General features: G+C 44.6%; 1 protein-coding gene across 1 annotated transcript in view; it reads right to left on the reverse strand.

Annotated features, from left to right (window-relative positions):
• Window positions 1–2,690: 2,690 nt before the first annotated feature.
• Window positions 2,691–18,979, reverse strand: part of LOC142075841 (lipoxygenase homology domain-containing protein 1-like) — a 56,282-nt gene continuing 39,993 nt past the window's right edge. The window contains exons 5-12 of the mRNA XM_075137824.1: window positions 17,280–17,378; window positions 15,568–15,716; window positions 12,854–12,977; window positions 10,849–11,099; window positions 9,769–9,904; window positions 6,377–6,537; window positions 5,288–5,374; window positions 2,691–2,912 (exon numbers count right to left, since the gene is read on the reverse strand). Coding sequence (XP_074993925.1) covers window positions 2,730–2,912; window positions 5,288–5,374; window positions 6,377–6,537; window positions 9,769–9,904; window positions 10,849–11,099; window positions 12,854–12,977; window positions 15,568–15,716; window positions 17,280–17,378 — 1,190 coding nt within the window. The 3' untranslated portion in view covers window positions 2,691–2,729. The remainder of the gene's footprint in view (window positions 2,913–5,287; window positions 5,375–6,376; window positions 6,538–9,768; window positions 9,905–10,848; window positions 11,100–12,853; window positions 12,978–15,567; window positions 15,717–17,279; window positions 17,379–18,979) is intronic.

Consider the following 18,979-nt stretch of genomic DNA (forward strand, 5'->3'; position numbering starts at 1 on the left):
TAAATTCAATGATCAATTTTGAAAACATGACCTCCATTTATCCGCATTTTCTTTCATTCCAAATCTTCAATCTGCAAAGTTCTGCGATCAGATTCTCAAAATCTCCTCCAGGAGATACTGATTATATTTTACCAGTCTAAGTTGGACCGTAGAGATCCAAAATGTGCCTCATAATTGAATACATATTAAGTAGGTTGACCCCATAGATCAGATCAGCACACTAGTTGCTTGTTAATGCTGCAAGGGCTTTAACTACAGTTTGACTCTTCATTATCTCCAGCTTTCCAGGGAACAAGCTCTGTCTTCAGTTCAGGTCATTTCCACCCCTCTCCATTCAGGACACAGGCATACAAAAACATGTTGAAAACCAGTGTTGAGAACCAGATTGAAAATAAGACACAAAAATTGAGTGTGGCATGGTTGAAGGGAGACTGCAGGAAATATAAAGGAAACACATTAGGCTTTCGGTTCTGATTTTCACATTAAATAAGATGCTTTTTCTTCCTTTGCCCCAGAAGCCAAAGTTTTGCCATATTAGATGGAGGAGGAAAGGCTCCCTCTTGTTCTTGGAAGATTGACAGATGTCCTGGAAGCCTTCCCCAATCTGAAGATGCAATTTCCACAGTCGGTACTTAGTTGGGGAGCAAACCAGGAGACTCTTTTATGAACATAGCGATGTCAAGCAAGGGCACACTGCCCCTGACCTAAACCTCCCTCCAACTGCAACCTGTTACGATGCTCTGTGGACATGATTTATTTCTCCCTATTGCCCTAGCCCAAACTGGCAAGGAAATCAGCCAAGTTCACAAATACACATCTCGGAAAAAAACCTACACACACATTAAAACCCGTCTTAAGAAGCTGCCGTGTGAACTTACGTTGCCTTTTTCAAATTTATTGACAGTGTTGATGCAGTTGTAGAGAACGCGCTCTCCCGTGTCTCCCTGGTCGCCGATGAGGCAGACAAAGACGTTGGCATCTGTGCCGCTCCCACTTACCGTCCCGGTGCAAACCGTCACCCGGTATTTTATCACTGTGGAGACATAAATTAATAAAACAATTTCAGCAACACGATTAATTGTCATTTAAATTTACTGCATTTTCCACAGACTTGCAATTAATTTTAAGTGCTCATACTTCCAGTTAGTACTTCTGCTGATGTATTGACTTTTACACTTCCATATGATCACTAGGAAAAAAAAAAAAAACAAAATAGGAAGGCCTGCAATGTTAAGAAAACCCATAAAACCCCTCCAAAGAAGGACACAGAAATGCTGTCCCTTTCAGGCAAAACCTCAGGAATTGGAGTGCATAGCTGCCTCGGGGCCCTCCTCCCTTCCCGAGAGGGTCCTGGTGATAGGAGGCCTTGTAACAACGTGTTTGGGGAAAACATCGTTTTCAGCATCCAGGGGCATGGCAGGCAGACAAAAAAAGTTAAAAAGGGTCGAGTGCTCAGGGACCTGAGGAATGGGCTCTTCATCTTGGCTTTATGGGGCAGGACAAGCCCAGTTGGCCCCATGTCCTTGGGATCCTCATAGTGCAGGAGGTCAGATTGTGTCTTGCCTCTTTGTCACCTTTGAGATCTTTATTTAGGATTTTGTTGGATGGATTTTGAGCTGCTACCTTCCTCCCCCCACCCTGCCCTCATCTCTGCCCTCCCATCCCATTGGGTGAAGGATTTCCAGAAGAAATTTCACAACGAAGAACCAGCCCACAGACCAACCTTCAAGAGAGAGAGATCTTTTTCTCCAGCATCGGGAAGAGACAAGAACCAATGCTCCCACCCTCCCCCCAAAACCCGCCTGCAAGCCCAATACACGGGTGCTGCATCTCGCCTCTGCTCGGCACAACTGCTCCTCACGGGGAAGTGCCTGTATTTGAACTCAAGCAGCCCTCTCCGCAGTTGATTAAAAATACATTTCAAAACCAGGTTTATTTACATTTTAATAACATCTGCAATTACAATTACTCTTCCTCTTCTGAGGAACTGCTCAGCTGCATACAGATCACCGAGTTCATCGGAAATTTCAGAAAACAGGGGACTCGTGGTCTACAGAGTGTGGGGCCCCATTGAGTGCTTTGATGGAAATCAGAGAAATCCCAATGGCCACCTTGAGATATTCTGCTCTCCAAAATTCTCCCTCCAAGTACATTTTAGTTCTTGTGACACAAGGTCAAGGCAGAAGTGGCCACTTCAGGAAGCCAATGCAAAGTTCTGCAGCTTTCCTTAATTAAATCTCCAGTTCAAGCATAGTTAACCCAATAAATAGTTCAGATTGCTCACACGTACTAAAAGGTGCCTATGCTCTTGCACAACTGTTCTGTGCAACTTCCTATACATTTATACATACACTTGCATAAATGTGCATGTAATTAAATAAAACTTTAAAGCCCAAAAGTGATTGTTAAATTTTAGATTGCATTTCAGCTAAGCTTGCTTTCCATGAACATTCCTTCAAACCTGGCATTTCACATTTTGAGGGAGACTGGAAACAATACAAGTTTGGAAAAAAAAAAAAAAATAGCTCTGGAAACAATTGTGCTGTGGCCAGATCTCTCCCATCTCCCGCCACAGAGAAATCTGCTCAGAATAAGAGCCTGGGATTTCTGAGGCTTCATGCAGCTAATGATGCACACAGAAAATACTGCAGAGAGAAAGTGCCAGAAAGAGAAGATAATTGAATTGCATCGGCCTGCCTGTGCATCCCTTACACAAAGAGGGTTTCTTTCTATTCAGGTCCTAAGCGAGCCCCTGCACAGAGCCCGTGGCTCTCACCTGGCATGACTTCAGTCACTAGAGATCCCTCCGCAGGGAGCTCCCGCACGATCTCATTGTCCTCTTCATTTATATCTAGCCAGCGGCCGCAGTTGAATGAGTATTTTTCTTTTGTCAGCGTTTTCAACAGAGTTACCTTCATTAAACCAAAACACAGCGTGAGTTCAGAGGTTTAAAGACAAAAAAGCAACAAGCTCCTGACAGGTTTCTTGCCTGAGAAGCAAGAGTAGGTAGCAGCAGAGAAATAACACACATTAATAACCAGACCGTCATTCGGATTCGCACACCGCAGCGATGCACGGAGCAAAGACCGTCAGAGCTGATGGCTTTTCATTCCTCCTTTCTCCAATCGCTCCACGGTGTTGTGAAAGTTTTGATGGATACCGTGGTTCTTAGTAATTGCTCATCGTATGCCACTGTATAAATCCACAGAGCAAATCATGGATGGCGCTTGCACTGCTGGTCCCCGCAGCTCCAAACCAGTGCATGGCACATTTAGAAAACACCCAGAAAATGGCAACAAGAATGATCAAAGATCTGCAGTAGCTTCCAAAGGAGTAATGAGCAAATAAGGTGGGGCTCTGCAGATGGCTGGAGAAGCGGGTGAAGGGAGGATGTGATGAAGGTCTACAAAATCACAGGTGGCATAGAGAAGGCAGAGGGGGGTCAACTATTCACCCTTCTACTGGAAGAAATACAGGGCATCAAATGATGCTTGTAGAGCAAAGTTCAAAGCAAACAAAAGGACACAATCAACCTGTGAAGTCCTTGCCAAACGCCATCATGGTCGCTAAAAGTTTAATTGTTCAAGGGGAAACTGGAACTTTTAAACAAATAAATGGAAGAGAAACCTACTAAATGCTTCCTATTTAGTAGATCTGTTCAGGAAGTCTCCGACTGGAAATAGTTGAAAGCTGGAGGAATATTAGGGGAAAGTATCATAAATCCTTGTCCTTTTCTTACTGTTCTCTAATTGTGCACTTATGTGACACAGGAGAGAGGATGTTGGGCTAGATGGACTTTTGGCCTGACGGCATGGCTGTTCTTGTAATAGAAAAAGGAAACCTGCCCTGACATGAAGCAAGCCTGGCATGAAATGTGTGAGGACTGGAACAGACCGTCGTTGAGGCATCATCTGAGTTCCTAGATGCTGAAATGGGTGCACCAGTGGTGGGATTCATGTGCCATGAACCTGATGCATCCAGAAAACCTCAGACTGGCTGTATAAGGGCAGATTGATTTCATGCATCTTCACCAGGTTTGCTTAGACAGTTTGGTCCAAAGTGAATCCTAGATGCACTGTCAGATCCCTCTTGTCCTCCCTGACCACAATTTCTGTGGAGGAAAAGAGGATACCCCAGGGAAATGTATAGCTATGGAAGGTCTAAGCGTTCTTGCTCATCTTCTGTGAACAACCTAGTAGAGATGATTGCAGGGGCCCAAAGTCTGATCAGAACTTTCTTTTTGATAAAGACCACAGCCAGACACCTTCTCCCACCATATGGTGAACACAGCAGTAGGACTGGATGCTCTCTCCCCACGGGAGAGGTGTTTGGCTGCGTATGCTTTCGCAGCTCACTGGCAATTGCAGGAGGGCAGAATCTGTCAAAGCACATTAGAGGCACGCGAGAAAAATCTCGCAGCGGTAAATTGTGATTTATCATCACAGTTATTTAGGGCTGCACAGCAAAGTATTTGTTTTGTTAAGTGCAGAGAATGTCTTCCAAGCTCTGCAGGAATATGGGTGAAGCTCAGAGATGAACTTGCTGCCTTGCGGACCCAGGTGAGGGCTAACAGCACGGTAATCGCTGCTGGTGGAACAAAGGATGTGTGATTGAAGACTCAGCAGATCACCCTTTTTATTTCCCAGACAGCACAGTGTTGCTCTCTCCTGCAAAGTCTCCACAGGCTCCTCCAGTTTGCAAGTGTCCACCTCCTGCAACGGGGCTGTCGGCATTTCAGGGCAGACTGTACCATAAGTCTCTACCATAATCAGGTTTTTGTTATGAGCAGCCTCAATAGAATCATAGAAGGAGTGGGTTTGCCTCTCCGTGTGGTAATGATGTCGAAGAGTAGGAAGCTTTCTGAAGAGCAGGGGAAAACCTGCCCTGGCAGCAGTGAGGGGGGACTACAGTGGTCTGACGCTGGCAGATGGGGAAAAGTGCTTTTCACCATCGATCTGGGCTGTTGGCAGCTGCCGTTTCCCATTGCTCTCGTTTCCCGTACATAGCTGGCCTGAACTGGGAGGGACAGAAAGGAGAAGGAATTCCCTCCAAAAAACACAGAACGAATCCTTCTCGCCCCACATATTTTTGCAAACGCTACAATGTGCTCTCTTCACACCCCGTTTTCATGCAGGATTTCCACTTCCACCCCTCACCAGCACCGTCTGTGAAGGGAGGCACCTCTGACCGCTGCACATAAAACTCAGCTGCCAGCTGGGGAACGCGGTGGCCCAGGACTGTGACCAATCTGGCTTTTCAGGTCTACCTTCCCTTGCCCTCCCCTCACCTTATTCAGATGCCAGCCAGCAAAGGGATTTCTTTTCTCGTGCCATATCCGAAGTTTATAAAATGTGCCCAGATCAGGGAGCTCAATCTATAGAAGGGAAAAGAAGTGTATTATCCGTTTCCGTACGTCAGCAAAATATGCACACAAAGGACAACCCTGAACATCTTTTAAGAGCCAAATCAGAGAGGAGTCAAAAACTAAAATTAAAAAAAAATGATGTTCCTTAAAAGTAATAAACCCTACTCCTCAAAGATAGCTTGATGCCTCTCTTTTCAGGGGAGGAGAACATATAAGTTGAATCCATACACTTTTGATCATGAGAGCTCCTTGAAACCATTCCTCCCAGCAAGAATTAAGGCCAGTTCTCAAGGTTCAGCTCTTTCTCAAACAGGGTCTGCAAAGCACAGCCACGCTTCTTCCAAAGGCATCTACGGCTGCTGGTGCAAAGGGGGTAAATGTTTTGGCTACAGCCATGCATCAATCCTTTGTTTCTCAATATTTCTCTGACCAGTCGACTTCTAAACATATTTGTTCCTAAACACAAGAAGACCCTCCCCAGCCTCCAAACTCAACACGCTGTTGAGCTCAGCCCCAAACATTCATGGAAGCTCACGTCCAAGGAGGCTGAAGACCAGATCACCGAGGAGAGGAAACACCACTGTTAATTCTCCTGTAAATAGCTAACGGCCAATTAAGCACTGAGAGAAAAATAGATAAATTATTAGCTTTAGAGAGGCATGGGCTAAATGGGTGGAGCAGTTTATAACATGAGGGGCTGTGCCTGAACGGGGAGACTACCTGCTTCAGGAGCCCCAGAGGAGATGATGTGGTACTTAGTACCACTATGACTTGAAGTCATCACCACCCGAGCACCCAGGAACACCAGCCTAAGCCCTGTTTGGAGAAAAGAAGCCATATCCATAAGTGGGGAAATCATCTGCATCACCACCAATCTGAACGACTTCACCTCCACTTCAGAAGGATCTATTGAGGTAAAGATCTGATGCTGCTGATTTTCTGTACAGGGCTGAAGCTAATGCCCTGGAAAAAAAAAGCATGCCAAATTTATCACTAGCACGAGATTCATACCATGAACTTATCAATCTGTCCAGTTTCAAAGTTGTCTGAATTGTTGTCCAGCTTCATCTCGTCTGACTTCCCCTTGTCTCCATAAATCTGGAAGAAGATGGTGGCATCCGTCCCTGCATTCTTAATGTCACTTGTCCAGATCCACAGAGACCAGGGGCTTTCTACAAAGAAAGGTTCAAGACATTTTGTTTAAAAAGTAATTTTTAAAGATGTCCTGGTAAAAAACGTAATTCTCACTTTCAGCTGGGTGGTAGAGAGGGCAGGATGGTATGAAAGAAGACCGGGACATATTATCCTTTTCTGCACAAACATAATCAGCTGCTACATGACATATTGGAATCAGATTGCTTGGAAATATAATTCTGTGTTTCCCTTTAAAATAAAATGAGGAAAACCATAAATCACCACTTTCCAGGTGAACTATATTCTTCTATGTCATACTTTACTAACAGGGTAATCCAGGGATGTGCTCCATCTCTGTAGTTTCAGTATACTTCTCCAACACCTACAACTCTAGCTTCAAAGACCATTTTAAAGCCAGGGAAATACTGTCAGCTTTCTTTTTGTCAATGAGAAAGAGTCTCCTGTTACTTGCATACGGTGCAATGCAGCTCCAGGTAGCTCCTAAAAGCTCCAGATGATCCGTGTCTGAACAAGGAGGAGTATGGATACAGCCATGTATCACTTCATCCTGAGCTAATGAGCCTTCCTGAGACTGGACCAATTACCCCAGATGTGCCTTTTGCAGGACGGGCTGGCTCGGAGCCCATTCGGGTATCTCTAGCCAGGCTGCATCATGTGGGGCAAACATGCTCAGAACAATGTAAAGATATTGGACATTAGGAGAAATGTCTTTACTGAAAGAGTGGTCAGGCCTTGGAACAGGCTGCCCAGGGAAGTGGTTGAGTCACCATCCCTGGAGGTATAGATGACGTGTAGATGAGGCGCTTAGGGACATGGTTTAGTGGGCATGGTGGTGTTGGGTTGATGGCTGGACTCGATGATCTTAGAGGTCTTTTCCAACCTTAATGATTCTATGATCCTATGATTCTATATTTTTCAAAAGTTTTTAAATTATTTAAATGCCTAAATCCCACCCGACTTCAGTTAGCACTTGCGTTACTCTAAGTGACATGCCCAAAGATTGTGGCAAAGCTACAAAATTTTCATCTCTTAAGCTACAAAATTTTTATCTCTTAAGTCTTCACCCAGCATTTTAACTGTAAGAGTAGTCCACCTACAGCAACTTTACATTGGTTTTCACACCAGAGGATGGTGGCACGTATAAAGGTGACTTTATTTCCTCCAAAGAGCCCCTCATCTGTATTCTTTATTGATAATAATGTGTTTCACTTCTGCAGGCCTTGCAGCACCTACAGGAGAGGGAACAGGTTTCTTTCCTGACTCAGACATCAGCTGAATTATTAACAAATCCTAATGAAAGAATTGCTAACCCTTTCGGTATGCCTGAGCCCACATGAGCACGGCTCGACCTTCAGAGCCCAGAATGGAATATAAAAATATGATGACATGCATATAAATTAGATTTTTACTGATCTACTCGGCATTTGACTGTAAAAAAGAGGTGACAGCTACTCAAAAAATGAAGAGGGAACTCTCTTTTAGAAAAAGTTTTGCCTTTATTTTAATAATATGCAAAATGTTGATGGCCACTCCCTTCTGAAAAGCACCAGCAAGTTTCATCCGAGCAGAAATGAAGCTGAGGCAAGTTTGCGTATGGCACGTGATAGAGCAGCCTGCTCTCCCTGGGGAAAAGAGCAAGGGCGATTCAGACACCGGAGACTTCTCTCATCCGTCTGGTTTGGCCTCCCTGACCTCTTGCTGAAGGAAAGGAGAAGTGATGCATGCAGGGAGGGGGAAAAGGGAACTTGTACCAGAATTAAATGCTGATAGAGGGCTGTCAGGCAGAAACCACACAGGGAGAGACGTGGGTGAGCTAGGTCTGCAGCTGCCGGAGGGGACCAGGCATTTCCCCAAATACCCATCATCATCCTCCCAGGGCTCGCTGGGCACGTTCCCCTGTTTCCTATCCCTTCACATCAAGGGATCCAGGCGGTTTGGAAATTCTCGGAGCCAGAGCAGATATTCCCCAGGGCACAAACACCAGGGAGGGCTAGACCTGATACAACAGTTTCCAGGATAACATTCAAGATAAGGGGGGGAAAATAAAAAAAGACTGAGAATAAATACAAGCTACACGTCGAGCTGCAATTCGCAGGGGGAACAGCTTGCGAACGCTGCGCAGGGAGCCATTTCACCATGGATACCCAAAGTAAGGTTGAACCAAGCTTTGATCAGCTCTACAGAAAGGGACAGTCCTATATGCACAGGGAGATAGGCGAGATGACATAATAGGTCTTTTCTAACTCCAAGTCTTACGCTTCTATAATCTGGCAGCTAAAGGTCACAGATTTCTCAAGGCTAATGCTCTCTGTCTATCTCCTGCACTGCGGCAGCGGGGGAATTAGCCTGTCAATAACAATCAGAGCTGATAATAGAGGGTTAAAGGTTGCAGAAGCTTTAGTTAAATGGACCGAGTCAGAGGCGCAATGTGGTTATAACACTGACTAACATTTAGATAAAGCTTATTTAAATGAACTGCTGTTTAAGCAGGAGCCCACCCGAAGCATTCGGATTAAACTGTATCTATTATCCTAATTAAAACATTCTGCTTACACATACGCGCTGGCGCAGGCGAGACTGCAGCGATCGGTTTCGCTTGGCGCAAAACCAGCCAGCGAGGCCGGGCGCTGGAGCCGCGCGCGGATGGATGAAGGTGCCGGTACGCTGCCCTGCGCCGCACGGAGCAGCACCTCCCAGCAAACCTGTGCCATTGCCTCCCTCTAGAGAAGAGGCTTCAAATGCAGCGCTCGTCTGCCTCGGGAGGCACGTTTGGCAGCTGGACGGGACTAAGAGCTGGTTTTTCTCTTAGGCCAAGAGTAAAAAAGTTGAAGTTAGTGGGAAGAGTTTGGGTTTTTTTCCTGTTTTCCCCCAGGTTCGTCTTTTTGTTATATTTAGGTTTTGTTTCCATTTGGAACAGGAAAGCTTTGCTTTTGTAGTGATAAGAAATGTAGCCTGGCTTGTCTGCAAAGGTGAGATGGTGGCTGAGGCAGCCCTAAGCCCAGTGAACTTAGGAGGGCTGCCAGGTCCAGTTTCTTCCCTTAAGAAAATGAGTGCAATTCTTCAAAATATTTTAAAAGTTTCATTTTAAACTCCCCAAACCAGGATGTTCAAAGCTGAAACTCATGCAGGACTCAATTCACTTGAGCCTCTACTTGACCATGGGTCTACCCATGTCACGTTGCATGGGTGATATTCAGGGTGCTGTTGCATGGGGGGGTCAAAGGAGGCTCCTGGGCACTTGGACCTACTTTTCAGTCTTCTCTGGCGCAGGGAGACCATTTCGTAGAGCTCCCGCTCTATGAGACCATCTCCTTCATCTTCATCCAGCCATTTCCCACAAGGGAAGGTTTGCTCAATACCAGTGAATGGGCAGTAAACCACCACCTAGGAAAAGAGACTGGAAAAGTGAGTTTGAATATTCTGCTACCGGCAGCCTTGATACTGAAAACTTAAGTAACTGAAGCAAAGACAGGGATGGTCTCAAAATCAGGTTTTCTGGACCAACATGAACTGGACTGGTTGCACAATTCCCAATTTGGAGTATAGCTAGGATCCATCTGTCCTGTTATTCCCACTTTTCCAGAAGCACATCAAAATGAGTCAACCAAGAAGAGGTAAAACACCACAAGGGGAAGGCAACGGGAACAGGCAGCGTGGCTGCAGGAGTCGGCGTCGTGTGAGCATGCAGCACATGCCCTGCATCCCACCAGTGCGCAGCAGGGTTTTGCAGGAAACACAAGATACAAAAAGCCTTCAAACACATCCTAAACTGATTTGGCTTTCCAGGAAAACTGCTTTTCCTCCCAGCCTTAGGGTAGGCGGCTCTCTCCCTCTCCATTCTCCCATTAGCTCCTGCTGATCTTGTACACCATCTCACATCACATATTGCTCCACTACCTCCCAGTAACAGCTGTGGTCAGCCACTTTTTTTTTTCTGAGCTCCAAAGCAGCATCTAAAAACTTCAGGAAAGTCTGAGTATAGATGATAACTTTGAAACGCTCAGCGCAACCCAAGATTGCATTTCTGTCTGGCCCCTTGGGCGAACATTTGAAGGTGCTTTTGGCACTGAGCAAACAATAATCTCTATCTTTGTGACTGCAAAGGGGCAATCAACCCAATTAGCGAGTGATTGACTTATGCATCTAATGTGCCTTTGAGGCAATCAGCTACTACCATGCATTATGTATAATATTGACTTGCTAAACCGGGGATATTGTCATCCAAATAATGGATTTTTTTTTTTTTTAAACTGTGTTTGGTTGTTGGGATCAGGTTATGAATAGGAAACAGTCTGACAGCTGGCTACAGACAAACAGCTTAGTCTCACCTTCTCACAAAACCAGCCAGAACTGACGCCGCAATTATCATGCCCAATGGTGACTCTGCTGAGAGGGCTGAGAAGAGCAGCTATCTCCACGTTAAAGAGATCTGTCCTGGCACGCTCAAATTCACCTCCTTCCAAGAAAATCTTCCCACTGTTCTTTAAGCCTTTGGAGCCGTGGAGGATTACGTGGATCTTGGAGTTTGTGCCAGCTCCTCTGATATCTCCTGTCACTACAGCAACGTTGTACACAATACCTGAAGGAATCAGGAATTCGGTTAGGAAGAAAAGAAGGGGAGAAAAAAGAGAGTAATAATTTTTGATTAGATTTACATTGGGCTCTACTGGTTTCCCAATGGTCTTTTTAGCTTTCGACTTACACGCAGTGCAATGCTTCATTTGTTTTCATTCCACACATACTCACTGCTACCTTCAAACTGTCCAAGCAAAACAGGTTTGTGGCAACAAATTCACTCAAAAAAAGCATGGGCTTTTTATCACCATGTGATGATTAGGTGAAGACAGGCAAAAAATTGAATTGGCAACTAAATCAGTCACTTGATTTTGAGAGGTACCAAGCACCAGACGCGTCAGAGGATGGTTAGAGGATGGATGCTTTAAACAGTGGTGGCAACATCTGCAGCATCACAAAACTCTGAAAACATAGGGTCAGCAGCCTCTGATGCTGCTGAAGCCAGAAGGACCCTCACTGCCACTCTGAGATCCTAAAGATCTCAGCAAAGCAAGGCTTGGGAGAGGTATTAGCCCAGCTGGAAGAAAGAAAAATATTTCTGAAAAGAAGTCTATATGCATAAAAGTTCACTTGTTTTTTCTAGCTCTAAATGTTGGTCGAAAAAAGGTAACACTTTTTCCTACAAGCCTTACTTCTCAGGAGGCTTATGGACAGACATATCTCGGGACTGTGTCGTGGCATCAAATAAGGAGACACCTCTGTAACTATAACAGCGTTTTACGGACCACATATAAAATAGTTGAGGTCTAGGCTAAGTTCTTCCTTTGCTTAAATCACCCAGAAATTTCAATAGGGACTTTGGACAAAGTAGAAACCTGAGAACTCCCTCTCTTATAAACAATCCTCTCTTTCTTTAAAGTTTATATTAAAAATTGTATTCAGGCATGTTTTACTGTGTGTATGGAATATCTTCAACAAAACTCATGAAAGCAGGAAAAAAATGCACAGTCATGAATAGTAGAAGAATAGGAGAAGCTTTTAGTAAATGAATTGCATTTTTTTTAGATTTTATTTCCCCTGTCTTCCCCTAATTTTTCCCAACATGCATCCTGCAGTCAGGACTCTGCACCCAGACCGCTTCACCTGCACACATGCAGGGAGGAGTATGAGGACTGCAGATGTTGAAGACCATAAAGTAAAGAACAGCTGTTATCTACATAGTCAAAGTGTTTACCTTCATGCTAATGAATAAATACAGGCAGAACGCTATCCAAATTGTCTTCTGCCTCGCAGTAATTCGTTTTATTGACTTTACATCCAGGTTTCTTTTAACAGAGACATAACTTTTGGTTGTCTCTGCTCTAACCATGTTGGATAATCAAAAAACCCCTTTTAGGGCTCGGCACTGCCTTTCTTGTTTTGTAAAAGGATGCATAGCTCCCCAGCCAAGAACCTGAAGTACAATATGCACTTCTGTGTGGCACATTGGTAACTGTGGAAATATTAATCCACTTTCTGAAGGCTGGTGAGCGACTTGCTGAAGTACAAGTCCATTCTTTCACCCTTTGCCCATCAGCCCCTTATCTAGGTGCAGCAGGTGCCAAATCAGCATGTAGGTCCTACACAGCTTCACCACTGAGATGTGGAGGTGGGAAATGTGATGGTAGTTCAGGGACCCTCACACAAAACTACCTGTCACCAGCAGATGGTCCTCTGCAGGTCTCCCTGAGCACAATCTTCCACAGAAAACACGGCTAGAGTATTAACTAGGCCTTGTATCTTCGCTTTTCCCACCATGGATTCAGCCCATGACTTTACCTGTGGCTTCAGTGCCCCCAACAAGTATGTCCCTCTGGATTTTTCCATCATCTTCATCTAAAGCAAACCAGCGTCCAACTGGGAATTGGTACACACATTTGTTGCCAATGTCTTCAATGATCACCTAAGAGAAAAGAAACAGCACTTTGCAAAATACACGTGGAAAAAGCAAAGGTGTTACATGAGGGGATGACAGAAGAGCAGAAGTTAATGCACACACTCTCACCTGATATTTAATATATTCAACACTCAAGCAGATCCCTCTCCACTCCCTAATTAGTACTGATAGAATTTCAGACAATCAGTGAGTAAAAACCAGGCTTTTTTCTTTTCTTTTTTTTATCCCGTGAACTCAATCTGCGTCTCTCGCAGTGTACGAGACCAGATGTCTCTGCTAGCAAGACCAGCTGGCTGGCCTGTCCTCCTTCTCTCCAGAGCCCTTTTGCTGGCTACTCTTCTTCATCAGCTGAACGGCAGCTCTTTGTTCTGCTTTGGGAACAGGCCGTCTTCTTTCTTTCTCAGTTTTAGAGCCTTGTTATAAAATAATATCAAGGAATTTTAGGACAACCCAAGATTGTCGGATCAGCATGTGTGACCTAGTAATATCGTGTTAAACTTACTCAGTTACTCCAGGATGGAACCATTGCAAAGATAGCCATGAAACCTTGTGGTAGGAATAGTTTCTAATTTGGAAGGATTTGGCTCTTGGCCCTAGTCTAGAGATGTATTTGACTGACACAAGCCCGGGAACAATCTTCACCTTTAAGCCAGTGTTACCCACTTGAAGTTTCTTGCACCTCCTGCTGAGGCATTTCTTACCACCATCATCTTCTGGGTTCCTGAAGCTTGGCCATAAAGTTACTGCAGTATTTTAAATAAGCAGTGAAGAGTACTGAAGTTTTTCAGCCAGAAAAGAAGAAATGCAAATCCCTACTCACCTGCATGGCTTATATCTCAGAGAAAGAAAATTCATTATTAGAGATAGAAAGTCATTGCCACTTTTCTCTGCCCTCACAGCAAACAGGGAGAATCTGAAATCTGTCCTTTCTGATAGATTCCTGAAACCATTCTTTGTGAACCAGAACTTCCCCTCCTGTCACTCATCCCACACTGTGCTGTTGCCTGTAGCATTACCAATTCTCATTGTACCTCCATAGACATGGACAGCCGTGTCTGCCAGGGCTGGGATTGTCAGCACAAGAGAGCAGTGCTGTGCTGGAACCTTAGAGACTAAAATATATGAGGTTCGGGAGAAATATCCACACTCAAATTCCCCTCTGATCCCCTTTGGGTTCCTGTTAATATCTTTATTCATATATTTACAGGTAGAAAACCAGCTCTGAGTATAAACCACACTGAAAACCCCGGAAACATGAGAAGAACTTCTAAAGATACTTTGCAGGTTCATCCAGGAGTGACAACGCTAGAGTCCCCAAATATTGGAGCAAATTAGAGAAAAACCTCTACCGACAGTAGAAGATAACTGGGCTACGGTTTAGCTCATTTCTCCAAGCTTCCAGATGAACTTGCAAGGCAAAAGTTGCCTTTTACTTAATCACAAACATCTCAGCGGTTCCTGTGGCGGAACATAGGATTAATGTGTTGGCTGCAACTAGTCACTGCTTCAGGCTTTGGGACTTAGGCAACCTCACCAACACCAAAAATTATGTCATGCAGGCTTCATCTGTAATGTGCAAATGAGGTTCCTTTTCTGTGGTTTTTTTCCCCCTATTTATTACAGGGAGGACAACAGTTCTGTTTTTCACCTTCTGCATTTTTCATGGACAACCAACATAATAACTTTTAGTGCAGTGTATGGTGACGGTGGAAAAGCATGTGCTAATATTTGCATTTGTAATACATCAAACCACCCTGTTATCTAGGATTTACAAATCTGGGGTCAGATCTTCAGCGGATTAAAGCCAACTGTGTTAAACTACACTAGCAGAGGAAAGAAAATGAGATTAGAGGAAAGAGTCATAGCTTTCTCCTTTTAAAATAGTCCTTCAATCATTTCACTAGAAGCTGCAATACCTTCACGCCTTAGAGCAGGAGATTAAAATGACGAGGAAAGTGAGAGTGGAAGAAAAGGATCTTTGTGGCAGGTATATCTTTTTTGCTGTGCCGATGATAAATCACTTAAATTTGGCCAAGCTATAAGTCTTTGCAAATTTCCAGTGTGAACAGCTATTACTTAGACTCTGGTATCTTTACCGTCTTGGTCATGAGTTAAGTCAACAGAATGAGAGGGGGGCTCAGAGGCCCCAGCTTGGAGAATTCTCCCTCATCTGTCAAAGAAACTGCAGTGACTGAGACAGGAGAAATACTATTAGAGCAGGCAAATTCAAGTCTTAACAACTGGATTTTCTCACTGCCGCAAAGTCCCCTGAGATGCTCGACAATTTACCTAAACCCAGATTGTCCCTCATTTTCTAACTACCCAACCTGAATCTGCTGCACCTGATTTAGATGCACCACACTGGCATGCACCAGGCTGCTGACAGAGCTTCATCAGCCCCCCTTTGCTCTGCAGAAAAAGCGAGAGGATACTTCTGGAAAGGTGAAAACTTGATTTGTGCCTTTCTCAGTAACCAGGAACCTGTATCGCCACCTGACATCCTTCCATTTCTTGGCATCAGACCACCGAAAGGGTAAAAAGCGAGACATTTTGATCCCATAACATGCTTATATTAAACATCTTGGGAGTAACTAACCTTTGCGAGGAACCAGCCAGCAGAGCCACCCTTGTTATTATGACCTATATTAATTTTCCTTAACCTTCCCAAATTCGGAGCATCCAGTGTGAACTTGTCCTCTGCTCCCTTTTCAAAGTTGTCTTTGTCATTGTCCAGTTTCCTCACACCTGAGAAAAAATAAATATAGAAGAACCAAGGAGGAAAGGGTTACTGGCACATGCGTGTTTGTAAGTGAGGAAATATTTAGGAATGTCACCACTGACTGAATCAAATATTCTCCAGGTACCAGCTCTCTGCAACCAGGATTGAAGGTAAAGGCAGAGGAATTTAAATTCTAATAAAAAAGGTACCTTTTTTTAAGCACACAAAAGACCAGAATTTTTACTGTAATGTCACAGTTACTTACAGCTCTCAGAGTTTTCAGAAATGTGTATCCAGATGGCTCTTGCATCTTTTTTTCATACCACCACATTTCCCTTTTATTTTTAATGTCTTTAAAAATCTCCAAACTGTTTAAAAAAGACTTTGGTCACAAGCTGCAGATTTTGACATTTCAGGACATAGGATTCTTTGCTGCATCACACAGGAAGGATTTATTTTCAAATTAAGACCCAACCAGGAGATATTGGCTTTTCCTGATCTCACAGGAGCTTGCCTTTATGAAAAGTATTAAAGCGCTGACCCCAGTTGCAACCAACGCTGTTCCTGCGTTCGAACGATGCTGCGAGTGGGATTGAAGCTGCCCACGGCACCAGTGCAGGGAAAGGTGTCAGAGGGCAATTCATCCCACTTACCTTAGAAAGGGATGAATCATTTTCTAGGGGTGTTATTCCTCTGAGTAGATACGACAGAGTGCCTGGACAACCGGCTTAGATTTAGACTCCCACTTTCAGATGTCTCCAGTGAGATCAGATGAATCCCCTTGTAAGAGTCTGGAGAATTAATCAAGGATGAGACCTATCCACTAGGTTTCATAATCTGTTCAAGGACACTTGGCAGACATCATGTCATTTTTTCTTGAATTTTTCCGGATAGGTGCAGTATAGAAGAGAGAGAATATTTGCTAGCTGGGTCTCCAGGAATTTCCGCCCACTCTTCTCCATGGCATGACCCAGAGAGCTTGGTCTGGGCACATCTTTTAGTATTATTCAGTTAAAAGTATTTTTAAAAAAAATAAATTCAGGTTCCTAGACCACTGTTGTAGTACAATCTACATTAAAAAAAAAAAGCTACCACCGTTAATTAAAAGCCAGGTAACATAAACCTTGGTTAGATTGTCTTTCTGAATGGCCAGGCAGGCTCAGCCACAGCCTGTGCCACACTGAAAGGACAGCATTGTCCATCCAGGGCCACAGAAAGATGGGACATCTCACTCAGATGCAGGTCTCACTGCACGCACTGTAAATACACATTGGTGTTGGATCCCTCAGCGGGCTGGCACCTATTGCACTGGTTTATGCTGGTGGTTCATGCTGCATTTGCCCAGGGTTGGGGTTTTTTGGTGGGAGGTAACTTCAGTCATGCTCGCAGCCCAGCTACGGGTGCTGCTTTGCAGACGCAGCTTCCAGGAGCTGTGGATGTGAGAAACCCCAGAGCTAACAACACCACTTGTTGTGCCTTTCACTCAGCCAAATCATTCTGCATTTGCCAGATTGCTGCTGTGTGTTGTTCAGATCGCAGGCCTGCAGAGCAGGAAGAAATATTTTAGGAAATGATTTGCATTTGAATACCTGTGTCTCCTTTCTCACCGAAGATATTAATGAAGACGTCCGCATCTGTTCCACTGCCGCTAACTTCACCAGTAAAAACTCGGACCACGTATTTGTTGACTGCAAGGAGAGAGGCAGAAATCTCAATACATTAATAACTGGATGATTTGATAAAAAAGATGATAGTATAAACCAACTCAGCCTGTGCTGATGCTATCTTGAAAGCAATGTCTGGACCTCGGCTCTTGGATCCTATACGCTGACACTTTCCTCCACAAGAGGAATAAAATCCATAGGCAGAGCTCTGACTCTTGCCCACTGCCCTGGGTAAGAGGAAAAGATGATTCGGTTCCTGGCCTTGTTACTGAAAGCTGAAATAGATGAGAAGAAGGTGCCAATTTTGATGTTGATACATGGCCATTAAATGGACCTACACACCAGCCTTGCTTTTTCAAAACATCAATTACAGAGCCAGCCATCTGTCCCAGCTCAGACCTGACCCCTCTGGTCTGAATGCTATCCTAGAGCTATTTTTGCAGCTTAGCTTGTATTAAGCCTGGCTGGTGACAAGAAGTATTTTGAGGAAAGGTCAGTCACGCTGCATGAACACAAAAATTTGAAGGTAACCACTCTGCTACTCTGTCCAGTTTAAAAAAAAATAATCCAGTTCTTTCCATTTAATGGAGAAACAGGAGTAAAGCCCAGGAGCTACATCATGTGTGGCACCAAGCAATGCAAAAATCACGTGGGTGAGCCACACCATGAACATTTCACACATGTTAGTGAGTTTGAGAAGCAAGTTCTTCAGAGGGATCAGGATGGGTCTAACTTGGCTCCAAAGGACAGCAAGGGTGAGCTCAGCTTCTTCTGAAATCAATAAGAAAACTCCCATGGCCTTCACTGTGTCTGTATTTGGGGAAAACATGAGCAACTTCCAAAATCTACCGCCAAAGTCTACCTGACTACCTTGTTCCTCCAAGCAAAATCAGCCAGCCCTGACAGATGTCTAGTGCCGTATCCTCTGTGCAAAACCAGTGCTGGAGACAGACAGCAAGACACACAAAAAAACCTGATAAAGATTAATGCAAAATCTACTACTGAACAGTACGTGACATCATAGAAGCCCTCAAGCTGCACATGAGCCAGCAAGGTGTGCTGGTAGCCCAGAAGGCCAACCCTGTCCTGGGCTGCATCCAAAGCAGCGTGGCCAGCAGGTCGAGGGAGGGGATTCTGCCCCTCTGCTCTGGTGAGACCCCCCCTGCAGTGCTGCGTCCAGCTCTGGGGTCCTCAGCACAAGAAGGACATGGACCTGTTGGAGCGGGTCCAGAGGAGGCCACAAAAATGATCAGGGATGGAACACCTCTGCTATGAAGAAAGGCTGAGAGAGTTGGGGTTGTTCAGCCTGGAGAAGAGAAGGCTCCGGGGAGACCTTATTGCGGCCTTTCAGTGCTTAAAGGGGCTTATAAGAAAGATGGGGACAGACTTTTTAGTAGGACCTGTAGCGACAGGACAAGGGGGAATGGTTTTAAACTAAAAGAGGGGAGATTCAGACTGGATATAAGGAAGAAATGTTTTATGATGAGGGTGGTGAGACACTGGCACAGGTTGCTCAGAGAGGTGGTAGATGCCCCATCCCTGGAAACATTCAAGGTCAGGTTGGATGGGGCTCTGAGCAACCTGATCTAGTTGAAGATGTCCCTGTTCGTTGCAGGGGGGTTGGA

This window comes from Calonectris borealis, chromosome Z, assembly GCF_964195595.1.
Source record: "Calonectris borealis chromosome Z, bCalBor7.hap1.2, whole genome shotgun sequence".
In the NCBI taxonomy this organism is placed as follows: domain Eukaryota; kingdom Metazoa; phylum Chordata; class Aves; order Procellariiformes; family Procellariidae; genus Calonectris; species Calonectris borealis.